The 17,321-nt window shown below is 29.5% G+C and overlaps 1 protein-coding gene across 1 annotated transcript in view; it reads left to right on the top strand.

Moving 5' to 3' along the window:
- Positions 1-14,654, top strand: part of LOC136970005 (triple functional domain protein-like) — a 231,686-nt gene extending 217,032 nt beyond the window's left edge. Inside the window, 5 exon segments of the mRNA XM_067264363.1 lie at positions 2,192-2,326; positions 7,339-7,524; positions 11,483-11,663; positions 12,803-12,848; positions 13,551-14,654. Of these exon segments, the coding sequence (XP_067120464.1) occupies positions 2,192-2,326; positions 7,339-7,524; positions 11,483-11,663; positions 12,803-12,848; positions 13,551-14,214 (1,212 nt within the window). The 3' untranslated portion in view covers positions 14,215-14,654.
- The last annotated feature ends 2,667 nt before the right edge of the window (positions 14,655-17,321 follow it).

Raw genomic sequence — 17,321 nt, 5'->3', positions numbered from 1 at the left:
TATTGACTTAACCAAGTAGCAAATAACAAATATCTCTCTTCTTGTGCAGTGGATATGTTCCAAAGAATGCCACATAAAACACAAAATTCATGTAAAAATGTACAGTATTGTATATGCATCCTCCTGAAAAGTGCTTGATAGGATCCAGAACTTCAATGGAACAAAAACTAAGCAATTTATAAAAGAAACAAGAGCTTTTTTTCTGCTAACATCATTTATCATTAAAATTATTTGTACATTAATATAGTAAAAACAAGGTAGCATAAGAAATGTAAAATCAACATACATAAGTATTCTCTTATGTATGTATAATACTGTACCAGGCTTTAAAATGTTAAATTTAAAAATTTTAAAGTTTAAAAAAAAAATTTCAAGTAAACTCTTTTTTTTTTATTAAAAAAAAATTGATTGCATAAAAAGAGGATTAATTTTATTTTGTCAACTGCATTATTTCATAATTGCTTAAAAATACACTACATAAAAAGAGGAATAGATGTATGATACATCAAAGAAGCTTGTATACAAACACAAACTACTACACATACATACCTCAGACAGTCACAGAAAACAGCACACAAAATATACTATGCCCATAATCACATACATCACTGCTCCAAACATACAATATACTGAAAAAATGAGTAAATACTCAGAACTTACAAAGTAAAGCATCTGTGAAGAATGAGGGGAAAGATGCCTATATTGGACACCTAAGGAAAATATGACTTGAGAACATAGTTTATGGAAACATCTCTTGGCTTGTAGTAACAAGCGATTTTTACTGTTAGTTTAAACTTCTCCAAATATATGGCTTTTAAAATCATGTTAATCCAATTGGATCAGTAATTAAGTGTAGTGGAAAATGGTTTCTTTAATCGTACATATTATTTTTTCTTCTCTTGACCAAAGATACAATGTCTTTGCCATCTGTGCAGTAGAGCATCTATGTGTGGGGCCCACTTTTGCACAAACTTGATGAACCCAATCTTAATGCATAAATTGATTGTATGATAACTCCCTGCTTACCTTCACCATATATATTACAAAACCAGGATCCCTCATTCTTATCAATCTCCTCTTCAGTCTGCACATCATTTCCTGTATTATGAATATTGAATCTCTTGGGACAAGTTTCTTGTTTGATCCAATATAAGAAACACTTATCAGTCCAATTTAGGACTTGTCATCTTTAACATACCAGTTTCCACACCCTATTAGATATTTAATTGAATTTATTAAGAAGAATGAATATTAAATTATTACCATTTTTAAAAAATTTTCATGTAATGAGGGTATTTGTTTGTTCTTAAGTAGCATTGTCTGGTGAAGTGTTGAGCTTGTTTCTATCTTTCATTTTTAATTAACATGAAAAATTCTAGTTCATATAAATAAGTAGTGTGAAAGATGATAATATCAAGATAGTCTTTTTTATCTAAAAATGGAAATTCTCCTTTAATGTTAACCCAAAATGACAAGTTTAATTTCTCAAAATCATTCTTCAGTGTAAATAAACTTAAAATGCGGCAATTCAGCATCTTCTTCAGGATCAAAGTTTTACTCCATTATTAATTCGGGATTTTGAAAATCAAATGGAGTTTTTGTCCAAAAGCTTTTCTTTTCAGTTTCAAAATTTCTCCTCTGGAAAATAGTTACCAAAGCTTTGAGATAGGATTGTGAAAAAGATGTGACATTACCTTGAGTTTTAATTCTTTTAAATTATCTTCATTGACAATGTAGTTCTCAGCAGTGTATTGTAACAAAGTTGGAAACACATCATAGGTGGGTTGATCACTTTTAAGTTTAACTTACCATATCTTTAACAACTTTTGAAACCTTTCAATATACTCAAAATATTGGAATAAATTAGCAGTATTTCTTTGAAATTTTTTCTGTTTGTCATGACCCATTTTATTTATTTGCAACTCACTAAAGTTCAGGCTCCTCAATTTGAAAAACCCTGTTTATTTGTGTAATGTTTGGTGTACTGATGATGACTCTTATTGAGTTAAAAATGTTTTAGTAATTAAAAAAGTACTTGATCTTCTCAATTTAGCAGTTTTTTGAATTATTCAATTCTGTGTTTTATATTAAAGAAGAAATGTTTATTTACTTTTCTTTCATTTTTAATTTGTAGTTGCTGTAAACATTTAAAAGTGAATGGAAATAATAGTAATATTCTTAAATTTTACAGGATATACTGAAATATACAGAAAAGGCAGGTTTGAAGGATGAAGCACAAAATTTGAGAAAAGCCGTCCATATAATGCATATTGTACCTAAAGCTGCAAATGATATGATGAATGTTGGTAGATTACAAGGCTTTGATGTAAGTGTATATCTATTAAGTAAAGTATAAAACCTATAAACTGTTAATATAATTTATAAGATTAAAAAGTAAAGAATAATGTGTAGAATCATTAGCATATCCAGGTATTATAAGATCATTAGAAGTAGATTTTGGAAAGGTTTTGTTTTGTTTATGAATAAATCTGAAACTATTATACAGTTTTTAATTCATGTGTTTGTGTGTCCTTATTATACTACAGTAGAGAGTCGTTTATCCGAATCAATTGGGGACTGGGGTTGTTCAGATAACCGATTATGTATGAAAAAATATATTAACCTATCCAATGTTGAAATTTTTCTCTGATGCGTGTTGCTTCATGTTGAATTTTCGTCGATTTTAAGCCTAACGAAAATTTTTATAATAATAATCAAGGCTATTGTATCGTTAAAAATGATTTCTTTATTTTGTACAAACAAAATAAATATATTGAAAAATATAAAAACATAAAAATTATACTTTAGAAGTAAATCTAGTATCAAAAAAGTTCGATTCAGCACGACACAGTCCGACTGGAAAGTGTTCAGATAACAGACGATTCGGATAACCGGGGTTCGGATAAATGACTCTCTACTGTATTTTATTATATAAATGTCTACTAGGACATATTGTATTATTAGGACTTGTACTGGTGTCTAGTTTCAGCAGATTGAACTAGATGAAATACTGTTATGTCACGCGAGTGTATGGCCAACGAAAGGACAAATTTACAATAAAACAAAACTTTAAGTTTAATGAAAAAAAAAACAACAATCAATAAAACACTCTCTTACCTCGCGTGATGATACGCAGGATTCTTTTACAACTCCGACTCGAAACCTCACACGTGTAGGCGAAGGAGTAGACAAAAATAACAAAGGGAAACACGTGGTTCACACACAATAAGCGCAACAAATTTATAACGAGTTACAAATAGGATATTCACCGGACTATTACAAACTAGGATTAAAACTAACTTACTTGCTATAGAAAGGGAAAAGAAGAGTTAGATAAATATATGGAATTATATATAAGAAGGGATAGGGGTACCCAGAATAACGATGTGTCCTCGAGATCTCTATTTCGCTGAACGAGCCGATCCTATTCTTTCTCCACGTCTGCTCCGTCCCAGCTCCACACCAAGAATGACCGTTACTCCCGTTCTTTTGCCTCCGGGTCTTTTTCTTCTTTTGTCCTCCCCCTTACTTCCGGGGAAAGGACTGCCCCACCCGCAAGGAAAGTGAAAATAGAAAGATCGAGAAACAAGGGAGAGACAGAACAAAGAATTGAAGGATTAATATAAGGCTTATAACTATCGCGTATATACAAAATTATGACATACCGTCACAATACGAGGTGAACAATAAAGATTGATTTTTTTGAATAAGTTTCTTCAATCTGCTGAAACTGGACACCAGTATAATAAGTCCTAATAATACAATATGTCCTAGTAGACATTTATATATAATAAACATTATACAGTTTCTTCTTTCTTTTTTGACATAAAAGTATATTTTAGAAAGGAAAGATATTTATTCTTACTTTTAAACAGTCAGACACATGAATTTTTTACATCCAAATCTTTGAATATTTTCATTTAAGTTAATTTTACAAATAAATCTGAAATTTAGAGTCTATGATGTAATGATTTTGATGGATAGATGAGAATACTCCATTCAAATTATTATACTTTTATTGCAGGGCTTAAAGTGACTCTTTTTTTTAGCTTTTTCTGAGAAAAACTCACTTTTTTAGCTTTTTTCACTTTCCATGTGAATTCTTTTTTTTTTTTTTTTTTTTGTAAATGTGCTCAGCAGAGAAATAGTGACCAGCACACACCCATACACCTTATGGACCATGCACAATATGATAAGGCACATGTACACTATATACATGTAGTGTACATGTATATAGACTAACAAAACGAAGAGCTTCCCAAAGCTTGATACTCTGTACATGCTGTAGGAATTTGCGTATGGGTTCTCCTTGCTTGTATTCTTCTGAAATACCTATCTCCGTGGCGCTTCGATACAATCACACTACATTAAGACATAAGTACACTTCTAGTTCAGCGTTAAGAGTGATTTTTATGCGGCATTATTTTTAGCATTTGTATTTATTTAAGTGCAGTGGACAAAAGAAAGAAATAGATTTTATTTAATACTAACAGTAGAAACTCATGTTTTTACTTCTACTGTAGTTTAGGCTTTTATTTCAACCTCGACCATTTAGTTACGAAAAGTGGGGAGACAGGCATCACGTGATCATGTTCCTGACTTTTTACAAGTTTCCTTACCTTGAAAGTTTTATATTTTTTCTCAATTTTAATTATTATTAACTTCTTTTGGCGGATTCTTATATTTTAAAATTCAAAAATAAATTAAATATTATCGGAAATGCTAAACTGTAAGTACAGTGTGTTTTACGATATCATTGCGAACAGATATAGCCAATTATTTTATAAACGTATTTATTATTTCAATTTTTATACATTATTTAATTTGATGCAACGTGATTAATTAATTACTGTGGCCCATTAATTAATATGGAGGTGAGACTCAATTCAATTACTTTTTCATTTTAGATGTTAATTACAGTGTTATTTTAATGTAATTTTATACATAATGTATGTTTATTATGATTAATAAATCTATATAGGAATAATATCTGTGTCTAATAAAACAAAGCAATTATAAAAATAAAAAGCGTGCATTGTGTCTCGATCATTTGTAAGCGAAATTTTATGATTTTTAATTTTTAAAAAATGAGATTATTTATTTATAATTTCTGTAATTCGATCTATAAATGCAAAAAACTAAACTTATCAAATATCAACTCTATAATTTCGTCATTTACTTATTGAAGTCAGATTTGTTAAATTTCACGGGATTGTATTATTTTTCAACTTTGGGGTAGTAGAAAACTTTATATATTTTCTCCCGTGAAAGTAATAGACTCTGCTGGTTCCCTACTGTGAAGGACATTTAATTAGGGGAGACCGGGGCAACTTCGGCATGTTAAGAATAAGTTAAATTTTGTGTAATAAATACTGCTGTAAACTGAAATAAAAGTGTTGTTTATTGTCTACCAGAATGAAACCTTACCATAGAACTGGTTAAAATCAGTTTGGAAATAAAAATAATTATAATAATAACAACTTTATAAAGAGATAGCGATTGCCGAAGTTGCCCTCATACCAGGGGCAACTTTGGCAACAGTAATGGAGCAAGATAGCGAGGTGTATAACTTTGTGTTATTAACAATGTATACATTAAAATTCACTATTAAAACAAAGAAATAGTCTTCCAAAGACCTATTTAATATTATAACAACGAAATACAAGATCAAAGGCATATTTAAGTAAAGAAAATGTAAAAAAAAATTAATTACGAAAAAAATGAAACAGATAATAAATGAAAACATTATAATGCAAGTTAAAAGCAATATAAAGTAAAATGAATTAATGAACTCAAATAAACAGTAGAAATGAAATATGCTTAACAGCAAATTGTTTAAGATAGGCAACGCTGCCGAAGATGCCCCAATAGTGACGATTTAGAAACATTAAGTGGAACCCTGAGAATAAGGTACTAAGCCATGATCTGGTCACGTGAATAAGTTAATGTTTTACCTTCTAACAGGAAAAGCAACTTTCGTTATTATGGAATTATAACAAAACATGCCAATTCTATATAAATGGAAGCAAAATATTACATGAAATTGAATGAAAATGACAATTTACTTGTTAATTCAACTGCGCTTGTTAGAGAAAAATACAAACACCCCACTCAACAAGCCACCAATAAAACTCAACTGCCTAACCTCTAAAGAGTGTCTCCTTTTATTTTGTTTCTAAAAAAATGCGATTGACAAACTTGCCCCGTATGCTGAAGTTGCCCCGGTCTCCCCTACATTGTTTTCATAAATTCTCTTTTCTGTCAGTTGTGGGTCAAATGACTAACAAATTGTTTTATTGTATTCAGGGGAATAGATTTGGAGACTAGTATTACCAGTAATGAATTCTGTAATTTTATTTTTAATCATTTAAAAAATATTGATAAAATTACCAAATAAATGTTTGAGTCACAATTACTAGTGGTGTTGCAATTACATAATGAACATGCAACCCACTGATTCTACCAGAAGTTGTTTTTTTTTCCTTCTTTAATTACATTTTTTTTATAAAGAAATCAAAAAATGTACCTTGAAATAAATGGCATTTGAAATTTGGCATATTATATGGAAACACATTCTAGTAGTTATGTTACTATTCCATTTGCTTTGCTGTGTAACGGTGGGAATTCCGTATGGGGCACATGAAAACTTAATGTAGGCCTGTTCTGGCTTAATGCAGTCTTACTGGTCACTTTTCCAGAGTATAAACTCAGCCTAACTATTTTCATATTTAATCTTATCAGTCCACTTAATAATCAATCTAACATCATATGCAATGTTATTGATACAAAATATGTGCGCGCTTGTGTGTTTTTTTTAATAATGCCTGTTTTAGTTCACTTCAACACTATTAGCTTTTTTAGCTTTTTTTCAGTGTGAACTCTCTTTTCTCATTTTTTTTCACTGCCATGACTGCTTTAAGCCCTGTTATTGAGTTTTTAAGGAAATATGTGATCTTGTATTATTGCTAAAAAATAATGTTTCCAATTTTAAGAAATTGATACATCATGTTTCAGTCATTTACAAATCCACTTATTTATATAAATTAGATATAATGTTTTTTTAAGACAACATTTATGATTTTGATACTTTTATAACTTGTGCAAAAAAGTAAATTTTTTCAAAATTACAATAAAATTTTTATGAAATTAATATTTTACTTATTTTACAACAATAAGTCAATTTTTTTTAGCTGGATGAATGATTAACACAAAGAGACTACATATACTTTATGTGAATTGATATGAATTAAATAAATTAGGTATTATTGATCAAAATATCTTGTATATAAATTAAAATTTAAAAATTTTTAAAAATATCTTTAATCATTTCTATTATAGGGAAAGATTACAGCTCAGGGTAAACTTTTATTACAAGGTATACTTCAAGTCAGTGATGCCAGCACAGGTGGTAAAATGAAAGAACGTCAAGTTTTCCTATTTGAGCAAATCATTATTTTTAGTGAAGCTGTTGGCCAAAAAACCCAATTTTCTAATCCTGTCTATATTTATAAAAATCATCTTCAGGTAATTATTTATTTTAATGTGTATTGTTTTTAATTTCAATTAAAAAAATGTTTTATTTCTGTTATAACGTTATTGTTCATAATTAGCAAAGAATTTAGTATTATATAGATTTATACTGTATTTAATGAACACCTTATTATGAAATGGATGTTTTACTAAATAAAATTTGTCAGCTTCATTAAATTAATTAGAAGTTAATTTTTAGTTAAAAACTGTAATCAAGAAAAAAATTAAAAATTTCAGAAATGAAATATAAGTATATTCAATAAATGAATTGTTAAGGTAATACAAACAATAGTTTGAGTCCTTTTTTCTTTATTTTCTTCCTGGTTCCCCTTCTTATGGTTTTTAATGTTTTGTAGACGCCGTAGCCTACAGAAACACGTCGGCGTTGAAGATCATTTTTAATCATGTTGTGAATTGTCTAATGGTATTTTGTTAGTTATTTTAAAAGTTTTTTTGACTTCAAGTCGCCAGCTGTGTTGTTCCTGATCAGAATAAAGGAAGAAAATAAAGAAAAAAGGACTCGAACTATTGTTTGTATTACCTTAACAATTCATTTATTGAATTTAACTTTAATTCCTGAGTTACCATGCAGAAATATAAATATATATATATATACTTTCAGACCTCACTTAATGAGAATCTTACTCGTAATGAGAAACACTCTTCATTAAGCAAAGCAATTTTTCCCATATAAATTAATGTAAAATACGATAATGCATTCCATGCCAAAAAAAAATACTCAGATATTTTATGTATAATGTTTATTCAAAGAAAGTTATACAATATACATTGTTAAGGAGCATGAATCACAGTGGCATAGCAAACATAACTGGCACCCGACACTTTATTGGCGCCCCCCTCCAGAAATACATATAGTTTGTCTTGGAGACCATTTGGGCACCTCTCTGTGAGTGGCGCTCGGTGCCCCTTGCACACCCCTCGCTATGCCACTGATGAATCATCTTAATCTTTTCTTCTAGCATGGAATGAACCAACCTGGAATACAAATTCAATTAGCAGAAAACAAAAAAAATCACATCTAATGTCTGATAAATACACCAAATGATATGCCAAATTCTTGGGCTATGTACAGGCTATAATAAAGGTTATGCTGCCATCTCATATTAAATTTAATGACCAATTCCAAATTAAATTTTAGAAATGTCTAAATTAAAAATTAATTATTTATAATTAATAAATTTAATATGAAATGGCAGCATAACTGCTTACCTCTAGTCAAATTAATGAATTTCTAATATTTAATTACAGCCTTTACATAGCCCAAGAATTTGGAATATTATTTGACATGTTTATTATATAATGGGCTATGGTTGTTGATGTTTATATGTAATGTGTGTGAACCCAAGTTTGGAAAAATGTGTGATCACAAGTGACAGTAAGATGCTAGCAGAACGAGCGCTAAACACAGATTGATAGAGCATTTAGGAACTTTCCCTCTCCTTTTCACTCGTGTGAAACATCGCTCATTAAGTAAGGTTCCACTATGAGAAAATTCTTTAAAGTTGTTAAGAGACTAAAAGAGAACTTGTATATGATGACTGATATAAAATATAAACTATTTAAGTTCTTATCTTAGTATATTTTACAATGTGTGAAATTGCATTTGATGATGATTAAAAATGTGAAAAATTTATGATAGTTTATCATTTACAAAGTATTTTATCATAACTCTAAAGCCAATGAGGAAACTCTGAAACAAAAGTGGTTATAAAAACATGTATATTATTTAAAAAGTTAATTTTTTTCATGTTTATAGATTGCACCAATAATCTTTTTTTACAAAAGATTGTTATCAAAAAAGACATACCAATTATAATAAGTTTGTTTTATTATGCTAATGATTTTAAAAGAAGTCATATGTTAAAATAAAGTTTTTTTTTAATATTCAAAATTATCAGTTTTCTGTATGAATTACTCTTTTGTATTTTTTTTAATTCAGTTTTTTAAAATTTTAATAAATTACAGTAGAAGTTTGTTTATCTGGAACTTAAAAGACCAAAATATCACCACATATTTTACCTGACATTTTTTTTCTTTATGAAATTTGATTAGTTATATGTGATCTTAATGTTACAAACTTTGCTGCACATTTTGTTCCAGGGCATGATTATGCTGTGTTAAGATTGAAAACATGCAAAAACATTAATGAACATTTTGTTGCACAAAATCAACATACCATATTTACTCGTGTATAAAACGAGGTTTTTATTCATTTTTCACTGCTTCGAAAACCTAGGTCTATATTCATGAGCAAAAGATTCTTTGCATTTTTGCAATAATTTTTATGAACCATGTTATAGTTCATGCTGCCATTATAACAGGGTGCTATTGAGGTTAAGATGAATGTCACTTTTAAAGAGATGGTCAGAAAATAGCTTTGAGGAATGGAATGATCAGTTGTTATTTCTGACTCGTTAAAAACCAGTCTACAGTCTGTCTATGGTAAGTTGGCATCTACTGAAAACAAACTAAGACACATTCCCCTTTGTTTATTGGTTTAATCCATCAATTAGAAACCTCTCATTCATTCACATAAAATGGTTCCTCATTATTTATAAAATCATCATGTAGCAAAAAAGATTATTGATATTAGCAAGGTTAAGGCCGAAGTTTTAAATGCGAAAACGTGTACGTCAGATGCTCAGTGCCGCTTTCCTGACAATGGCGTTTGGTTTTGCTACTTGGGTATCAGTTGCATGAAAAAGCATTCTTCGAGGGCTGATAGCAAAGTCATTCAGGAAACACTGCATTTCAAATTCACTCAATGGATCAGAGGACAATGCTTTGTGGAGTGAGTGAAAACAGTGAGAGTTGTAACGAAGAGGACAAGTCCGTGTAGACAAAAGGTGATAGTGTCAAGAAAACATGGTTGTTTGCCTTAATATGTGCATTTGATGATAATTTGTGATTAAACAAAATAGAATTGTATTAATAAATCTGATTTTCTTTATTTTGAACTTTAAGTCACACCTCGTCCTATATGCGAGATTGTCTTATACATGAGTAAATATGGTAAACTAGTTCTAACAAAGCAACATTGCTCAGCACAATGAAATGTAGACTATGTATATTTACCCAAATTAAATTATTATTTCTAATTTCTTTGAATTTATACACACACTAAATGAAAGATAACTTTAATTCCTTCCAGCATCAGTTTAATGTTTTGGTAACTAGAAACAAGTGTGGGAAATATCTAAATTTTATCAGAATAATTTAGTTGAGTTTGTACATTTTTAGATTTATACTGCTGTTTTTTCACTTGCTAAAGATTAATTTGACAATAGAAATTGCTTTTATTTTATTTTTGTTTTTGTATTCTTTGTTTCAACGTGTATATAAAATATTAATTGTTTTATCACCATCACCACTTTCAACATTACACTAATAGAAGATAGAAGATGTGTATTTTGTGTATTGTTGCTACTAGAAGTGTTGTGGTGATAAATTTTTGTATGGTACTGCAGTTTGTGTATAACAATATAAAAATTTGGTACATGAAGTTATTTTATCTCTTTTTCATTTGAGCTGAAATGCTTGATACAATTAGTAAAAAGTGATAATTACTAGAACAAAATAAGATCATGAGTGCAGTAAGATTGATTCACTGACATGAAATGTTCAAATAGAAGCAGACTTTTTCAGAAAAAACAAAGTACTGTAATCAAAAGGGATGTAGAAAGTGTTACCAGAAAACTTTAAAATTTCAGAAAAAGTCAAATGTTTTATCATTGATTAATCTTTATCAAAATTTTTAAAATATTATTTATGATAATCAATATTTATAAAATTTATATTGTTGATATGTAAAATTATTATATATTACAATACAGATGTAAGGAACTGGGATTGGGCTACCAAAGAAAGGTAGATGTGAAGCCTTTGGTAAATGTATTAAATTATTATTTAATAATTTTTATAAATATTACAGGTTAACAAAATGTCACTAGGAGAAGAAAGTGATGATGATGATTGCAAATTTGTATTAAAGTCTAAAGATCCAATGCACGAAGGACTTAAATTTATTGTACAGTGTCCATCTCAGGAAATAAAGAATGAATGGGTTGATAAAATTCGCAATATCTTAGATACTCAATTAGATTTTTTAAGAGGTGAGTATTTTATGAATATGTAATATAAAAATAGCTTTATATTGTTAAAGTAAATAATAAAGATGTCATTTCATTGGTACATTTATTGGTATTATTTCTTGCAAATTTTTTGTATGCTTGCAAAGCAATCCTTTGTTTATATATGATTGTAATTTCATATCTATGTACTAATTTACTTTTATATTTTTCTTTTTCATCTTCATAGAAATGGATAAAGATTATTGATATTAGCAAGGTTAAGGCTGAAGTTTTAAACACAAAAACGTGTACGTCAGACACTCAGTGCCGATTTCCTGTAAGCCTAGAAGTTTGACAATGGCGTTTGGAATGTCGAGCATGATTCCACTGACTTTTGAAACACCATTGTCAAACTTCTAGGCTTACAGGAAAGCGGCGCTAAACATCCAACGTACACATTTTTGCATTTAAAACTTCGGATTTATTAATTTCAACTCCATTTGTTTTTCTTTCATAGCTAGAGTTAATGTTTTGAAACTAATTTGAATTTTTACAATATTTTTAAATGTAATATAAGACACTATAAGCATTAGCTTATTGTAAATGTTGATAAACGTATGCTTAGTATATTATTTGTAGATAAATATAACATATATTTATTTGCTTCTGTATTTTCACTTACTTTTTAACTTTTGTAAAAATTGAATGATACAAAAGATTATTGCTTAGATTTACCAAAAAAAAATATTGTATTTAAAAAGTTTATTAATTAAAAATTAAAATGAATTTCTAACTAGTAAAAATTTTTTAAAAAATAATTGCCAATTACATTGGATACATTAAAAATATTTATGGTGCACTTTGAAACTGACTGTCTTCAAAGGAATTTTTTTTAATATATATTTTGGTTGTTGGAAACTAAGTGCTTTTAGCATTCAATAATTTTGTTGGGTTTGTTGATTAGTCTTTTGATGAAAATGTATGTTAAAATAGCATTAACATTTGTCTCTTGGAAAGTTAAATAAATAAGTATTTAGATATTAAGAAATATAAAATTATTAATTTAAATTTTATTTTTTTATATTATTATTTAATATTTGAATATAAATAACATAAAATGTGTTCTCAAATATTATGATTTTGTGAAATTTGAGTAATAATTTAGTGTATTGTTTTTATAGCTCTTCAGTCACCTATTGCTTATCAAAAGGAATTAACCAAAGATATGTAAGTATGATTAAATGTGTTATTTTGTTTGTACTTTGTGTTAATAATTTAAAATTTTAAGATTATTACAGATATAAAGTGTTACAGCTTACTTGAAGAAATTTTTGCTTGCATTATTTTCTTTGGTATTTAATTACACAAAAGCTGTATTGTTTCCAAATGTTTCTTTTTGCTATTTACAAATATATCAAATGTTACATCAAAAAATTAATCTGCATTTTATTGTAAGTGAGAGCATATTAACTTTAACTATCTTATTTAACTTTAAGTAACTTTAACTCTCATCTTATGGTAAAAGTAATTATGAAAAGTTGATAGTTTAATCATTTTTGCATCTATTTATAAATGTAGTTATTATGAATATGAATATTTACTTTAAATGCAGAAAGTAAAAACATCCAATCATTGCTTTTTTTATCTAGCATAAACTTTATTTATTTATTGCAGATTTCATCTATTGTTTGTAAGTTGGAATAACTTACATGTAGTTGATGCAATCTGTAAAAAATTTATATTTTACATAACAGATTGAACATAAATAATTTCTAAAATTCTACAACAAAATATTATACTTTTTATTATTTAATAAATATATTGAATAACTAGATTTCTTATTTTATAATGTGCTGTAAGTTTCTCTAATTATATTCAAATTTTGTAATAAATCTTTGTTTTTTATTGTATTTGTTTGTATATCTATAGGTCTGCACCAGAACTTGGATGTTTATGGAACCCTTCATTGCGAAAAACACTTTCTCATCCTGCTGCAGCTCATCATAAAACTGGTAAATCTGTTAGCACTGATTTAATTGGTTATTCCACCACATCAAAGTCTCTGCGACAGCCTAATCGTGATAAGAAAATTCGATCTCAAGAAGTTTCTATAAACGAACTTAAAAAAGTGCCCAGTTCAGCGAATTCTCTTAGATGTAATGAACAGGAATCTTCAGTTTCTACATCTGAGAAAATTCCTGAATCTTCAGCTCTAATAACTCATGGAAATTATAATTCTGTTAATATTGCTGATAATCAAAGGAAACATTCTTTTCCACTTGAGAGAAGATCTAATCAGTCGCAATTAAGTCCTCCAAAAGGGAAAAGAAACTTTTTTGAAGGTTTTCGTAATACACTACGTTCAAAATCAAAAGTGGATACAAATGTTAGTAATACAAATGGTGGTACAAATGTTTCTTTATGTTCAAGTCATAGTTTAGATTCGGCGTCTACCACTACTCGTTCAGACTATAAGCAAGAATTAGAAGTCGCAAAAGAATCTGGTGTTGCCAGGAGGTGGTCCGAAACTCATTCTCCTCATTCTGTGCGGCCAAGTTCTGTATCGAATGTATTAGATTCATCAACACATTAACAGATCCTACGAATGGCAGATTGTTTCTTTATTCAAAGTTATCGAAACATTTTTATTATTCATCGGAACTCGTGGAAGCTCTTCCATTACATGGTGGTAAACTTACTCCTTGTACTCATTGTGATATTTTGTCTGTCACGTGTTCAAGTGTATCACTTGGGATAACGTGTCATTAATACCGCCACCAAGTCAAATGCATGATCTTGCTCAGTGCACCCAGACCTCTAGCTTTATGAACTTGGTGTCATTTGCCATAGAGCAGTTTGCACTAACTGCAAAACTATGCATCCAACATTCATTGGAATTATTGTAAATATATGTGTATATATACCTATACAGTATATAAATATATATATTGGTCCAAAGTGACCTTCTGTAGACGAGTGTAACTGCCTTGTGCATTGAACATTGAAAAGAAAATAAAGAATTGCGTTGATGTACGATGACATTTTAATGAGTGCCATAAAATAATTTCATATTATAAAGTTATGTTATATTATGTTCATAAAAGAAAACTGTTTGAAGTCAAATTTCGCTAATCTGAAGTTTTGTAAAAATAAAATATATAAATTCAGTTCAAAATTATGCAAAAGTGTGTTAGTTGTTTTTAATTACAATATGTACTGTACTTAAAAAGTACTACACACACGCTTTATAAAAATTTACTATAATTTTCCATTTATTTGGATAGATTAAAATGAACGTTATATGATTTATGTCAACATAGATTTTATTAGCTTACGATTAGTTTTTGGCTTATATATATGCTACATCAATTAAATTTCAAATTTAATAGCTTTGAATTGGAAGAGTCGTGTTTATCCAAGAAAACCAAAGCACAAATGTTGAGACGAAATCCGCGCTTTGTTTTCTTGTGGAATTCCTCATCTTAAGTTCTTTAAATAAAATTAGATTAATCAAACAAGCGCAAATATGAAGTTCTGTAGATACACAGGGTGATTCAAAAAGTGCAACTTGAAAGTGCATAGCATTTTAGTCAGAGAATCGATTGAAGCGTATTTTCTCTTACGTAGTGCAGAAATGTTGCATCGAATTTAAAGACGAGACATTCCTGGACGACAATTTTCCTCAAGTGATGAGTCGACATTTCATCTCTAAAGTTATAAGCGACTTGAAATGTTTTGCAGTGTGTGTACAGCTCTTTCCATGAGGGAACCACGGACAATTCGTTTATCTGGATACGCTGGAAAATATTCATATTCCACAAACGATACAGAAGGATGCGCGGTAGCGGGTTTTTTGAAAGTGATTGATCGTGCGGTACGGCATTTCCTCAATAAACGTTTACTAGTTTGGGGGATCGGTCGATATCATGGCCACCTCGTTTCCTAGATTTTATACCTATATTGATTTTTTTCTTGTGGGATTTCATTAGATCTAGTGTTGTTCAATCCTTGTTTGCAAATCTCGCCGAACTCTAAACTCGAATCATCGTCGCAGTTGCCGAATTCCAAAATGCAGTGCTTAGAATTTTTCAGTCTGTAGTCTACCACCAATGGCGCGCTCATCGACCCAAATTCGAGTCTAGAACTTGATGCGTTTTGTTATAAATGAATGCCTGAATTCTGTACGTCGTCTTATTATCATATTTTTGGAAGTGTATAAAATTTTAGTCGTTGAATCACTTTATACGTATTGTACATGGTTAATAATAATTATACGTGGTACGATCTAAAAGTTCGGGGAATGCAATAACCTATGACAACAAAAGCATGTATTTGAAGTTACAGCGTATGAAATGGATTCTACCAAACCACCTCTACGTGTTCAGGTTAATTTCACCCATGTCATGTGATTAAACCGCGAGCGCTGCTGTTTTTTTCCGGAGATAGTTACCTTTGTCCTGCGACGTAATCAAAGTGGAGTTTCAAGAACAACCTCCAACATTTCGACTTCACCGTGACCTTTCACCGTAGAATCACCGTACACCTTTCTTAGCAATTTTAAAATCTCCGTAGGTGTTTTACCTAAACGCTGACAAAATTTAATGTTGGAGGTTGTTCTTGAAACTCCACTTTGATTACGTCGCAGGACAAAGGTAACTATCTCCGGGAAAAAACAGCAGCGCTCGCGGTTTAATCACATGACATGGGTGAAAATAACCTGAACACGTAGAGGTGGTTTGGTAGAATCCGTTTCATACGCTGTAACTTCAAATACATGCTTTTGTTGTCATAGATTACTGCATTCCTCGAACTTTTGGATCGTACCACGTATATATGTTACAGTAAAAACCCGTTTTTAGTTAAAACTAGAATTTACTGCTGTACATGTTTGATTTTAGATAAAACTAGTTTTAACTTTTAACATTAGTTAAAACTAATTTTAGCTACATAAATATGTTTGGGGGAAATAAAGTGATGATTGGAATTAAAACATTTGTATTATTTAACACGATATTTATTGAAAATATTGGTCACACATCTGTGTTATTAACATTAATTAACCCTTTGTCCCTGAAGGTACCGATCGATCGGTACCCTGGCTTTCTAAGCAAAAGGGTTTTTACTTCGAGGGTACCAATTCATCGTTACTTTGGTAAATATCGATTTTTGTAAAATTTATTAACAGCAGTATAAAATTTTGATTTCAAACAAATGTTTGATATAATGCGCGATAATTTCACAACGAATAAACATACATGCATAAGTGTTACATCGAATTGTACTGTACAAAACAATATTCTACGTCTTTCTGGCTCAGTGCCAGCAAACAACTATGTAACTAGACAATATTAATTTTCACAAAATGTTACAAATTATCGAGTTTGTGTCAGTTCTGATATATATATATATTTTCCTTATAAATTTTTCTAATAAAATGTATTGAAAAATATCGTATTTAAACTAAAGATATTAATAAATGTGATTTTTTTTCATATAGATATAATGATAATTTGATTTTTGGTGAACTTTTAAAATAATATCGCCCGACTGACCTATATTGCTCTAGGAGGGATCGCAAAATAAACGTAAACAAGATGTCGGGGGAAAAGGGTTAAAGCGATACGAAATTCATCATACACTATAGGAACGTGTTAGCTGAATGACCTTGGTCGAACAGTTTTTACTAAGCCATTTTGTTAA

The sequence above is a fragment of the Centruroides vittatus genome, unplaced genomic scaffold, assembly GCF_030686945.1.
Source record: "Centruroides vittatus isolate TY-2023 unplaced genomic scaffold, ASM3068694v2 contig_1863, whole genome shotgun sequence".
Lineage (NCBI taxonomy): Eukaryota > Metazoa > Arthropoda > Arachnida > Scorpiones > Buthidae > Centruroides > Centruroides vittatus.
The sequence above is the reverse complement of the archived record's forward strand: the minus strand, read 5'-3'. Positions and strand labels throughout refer to the sequence as shown.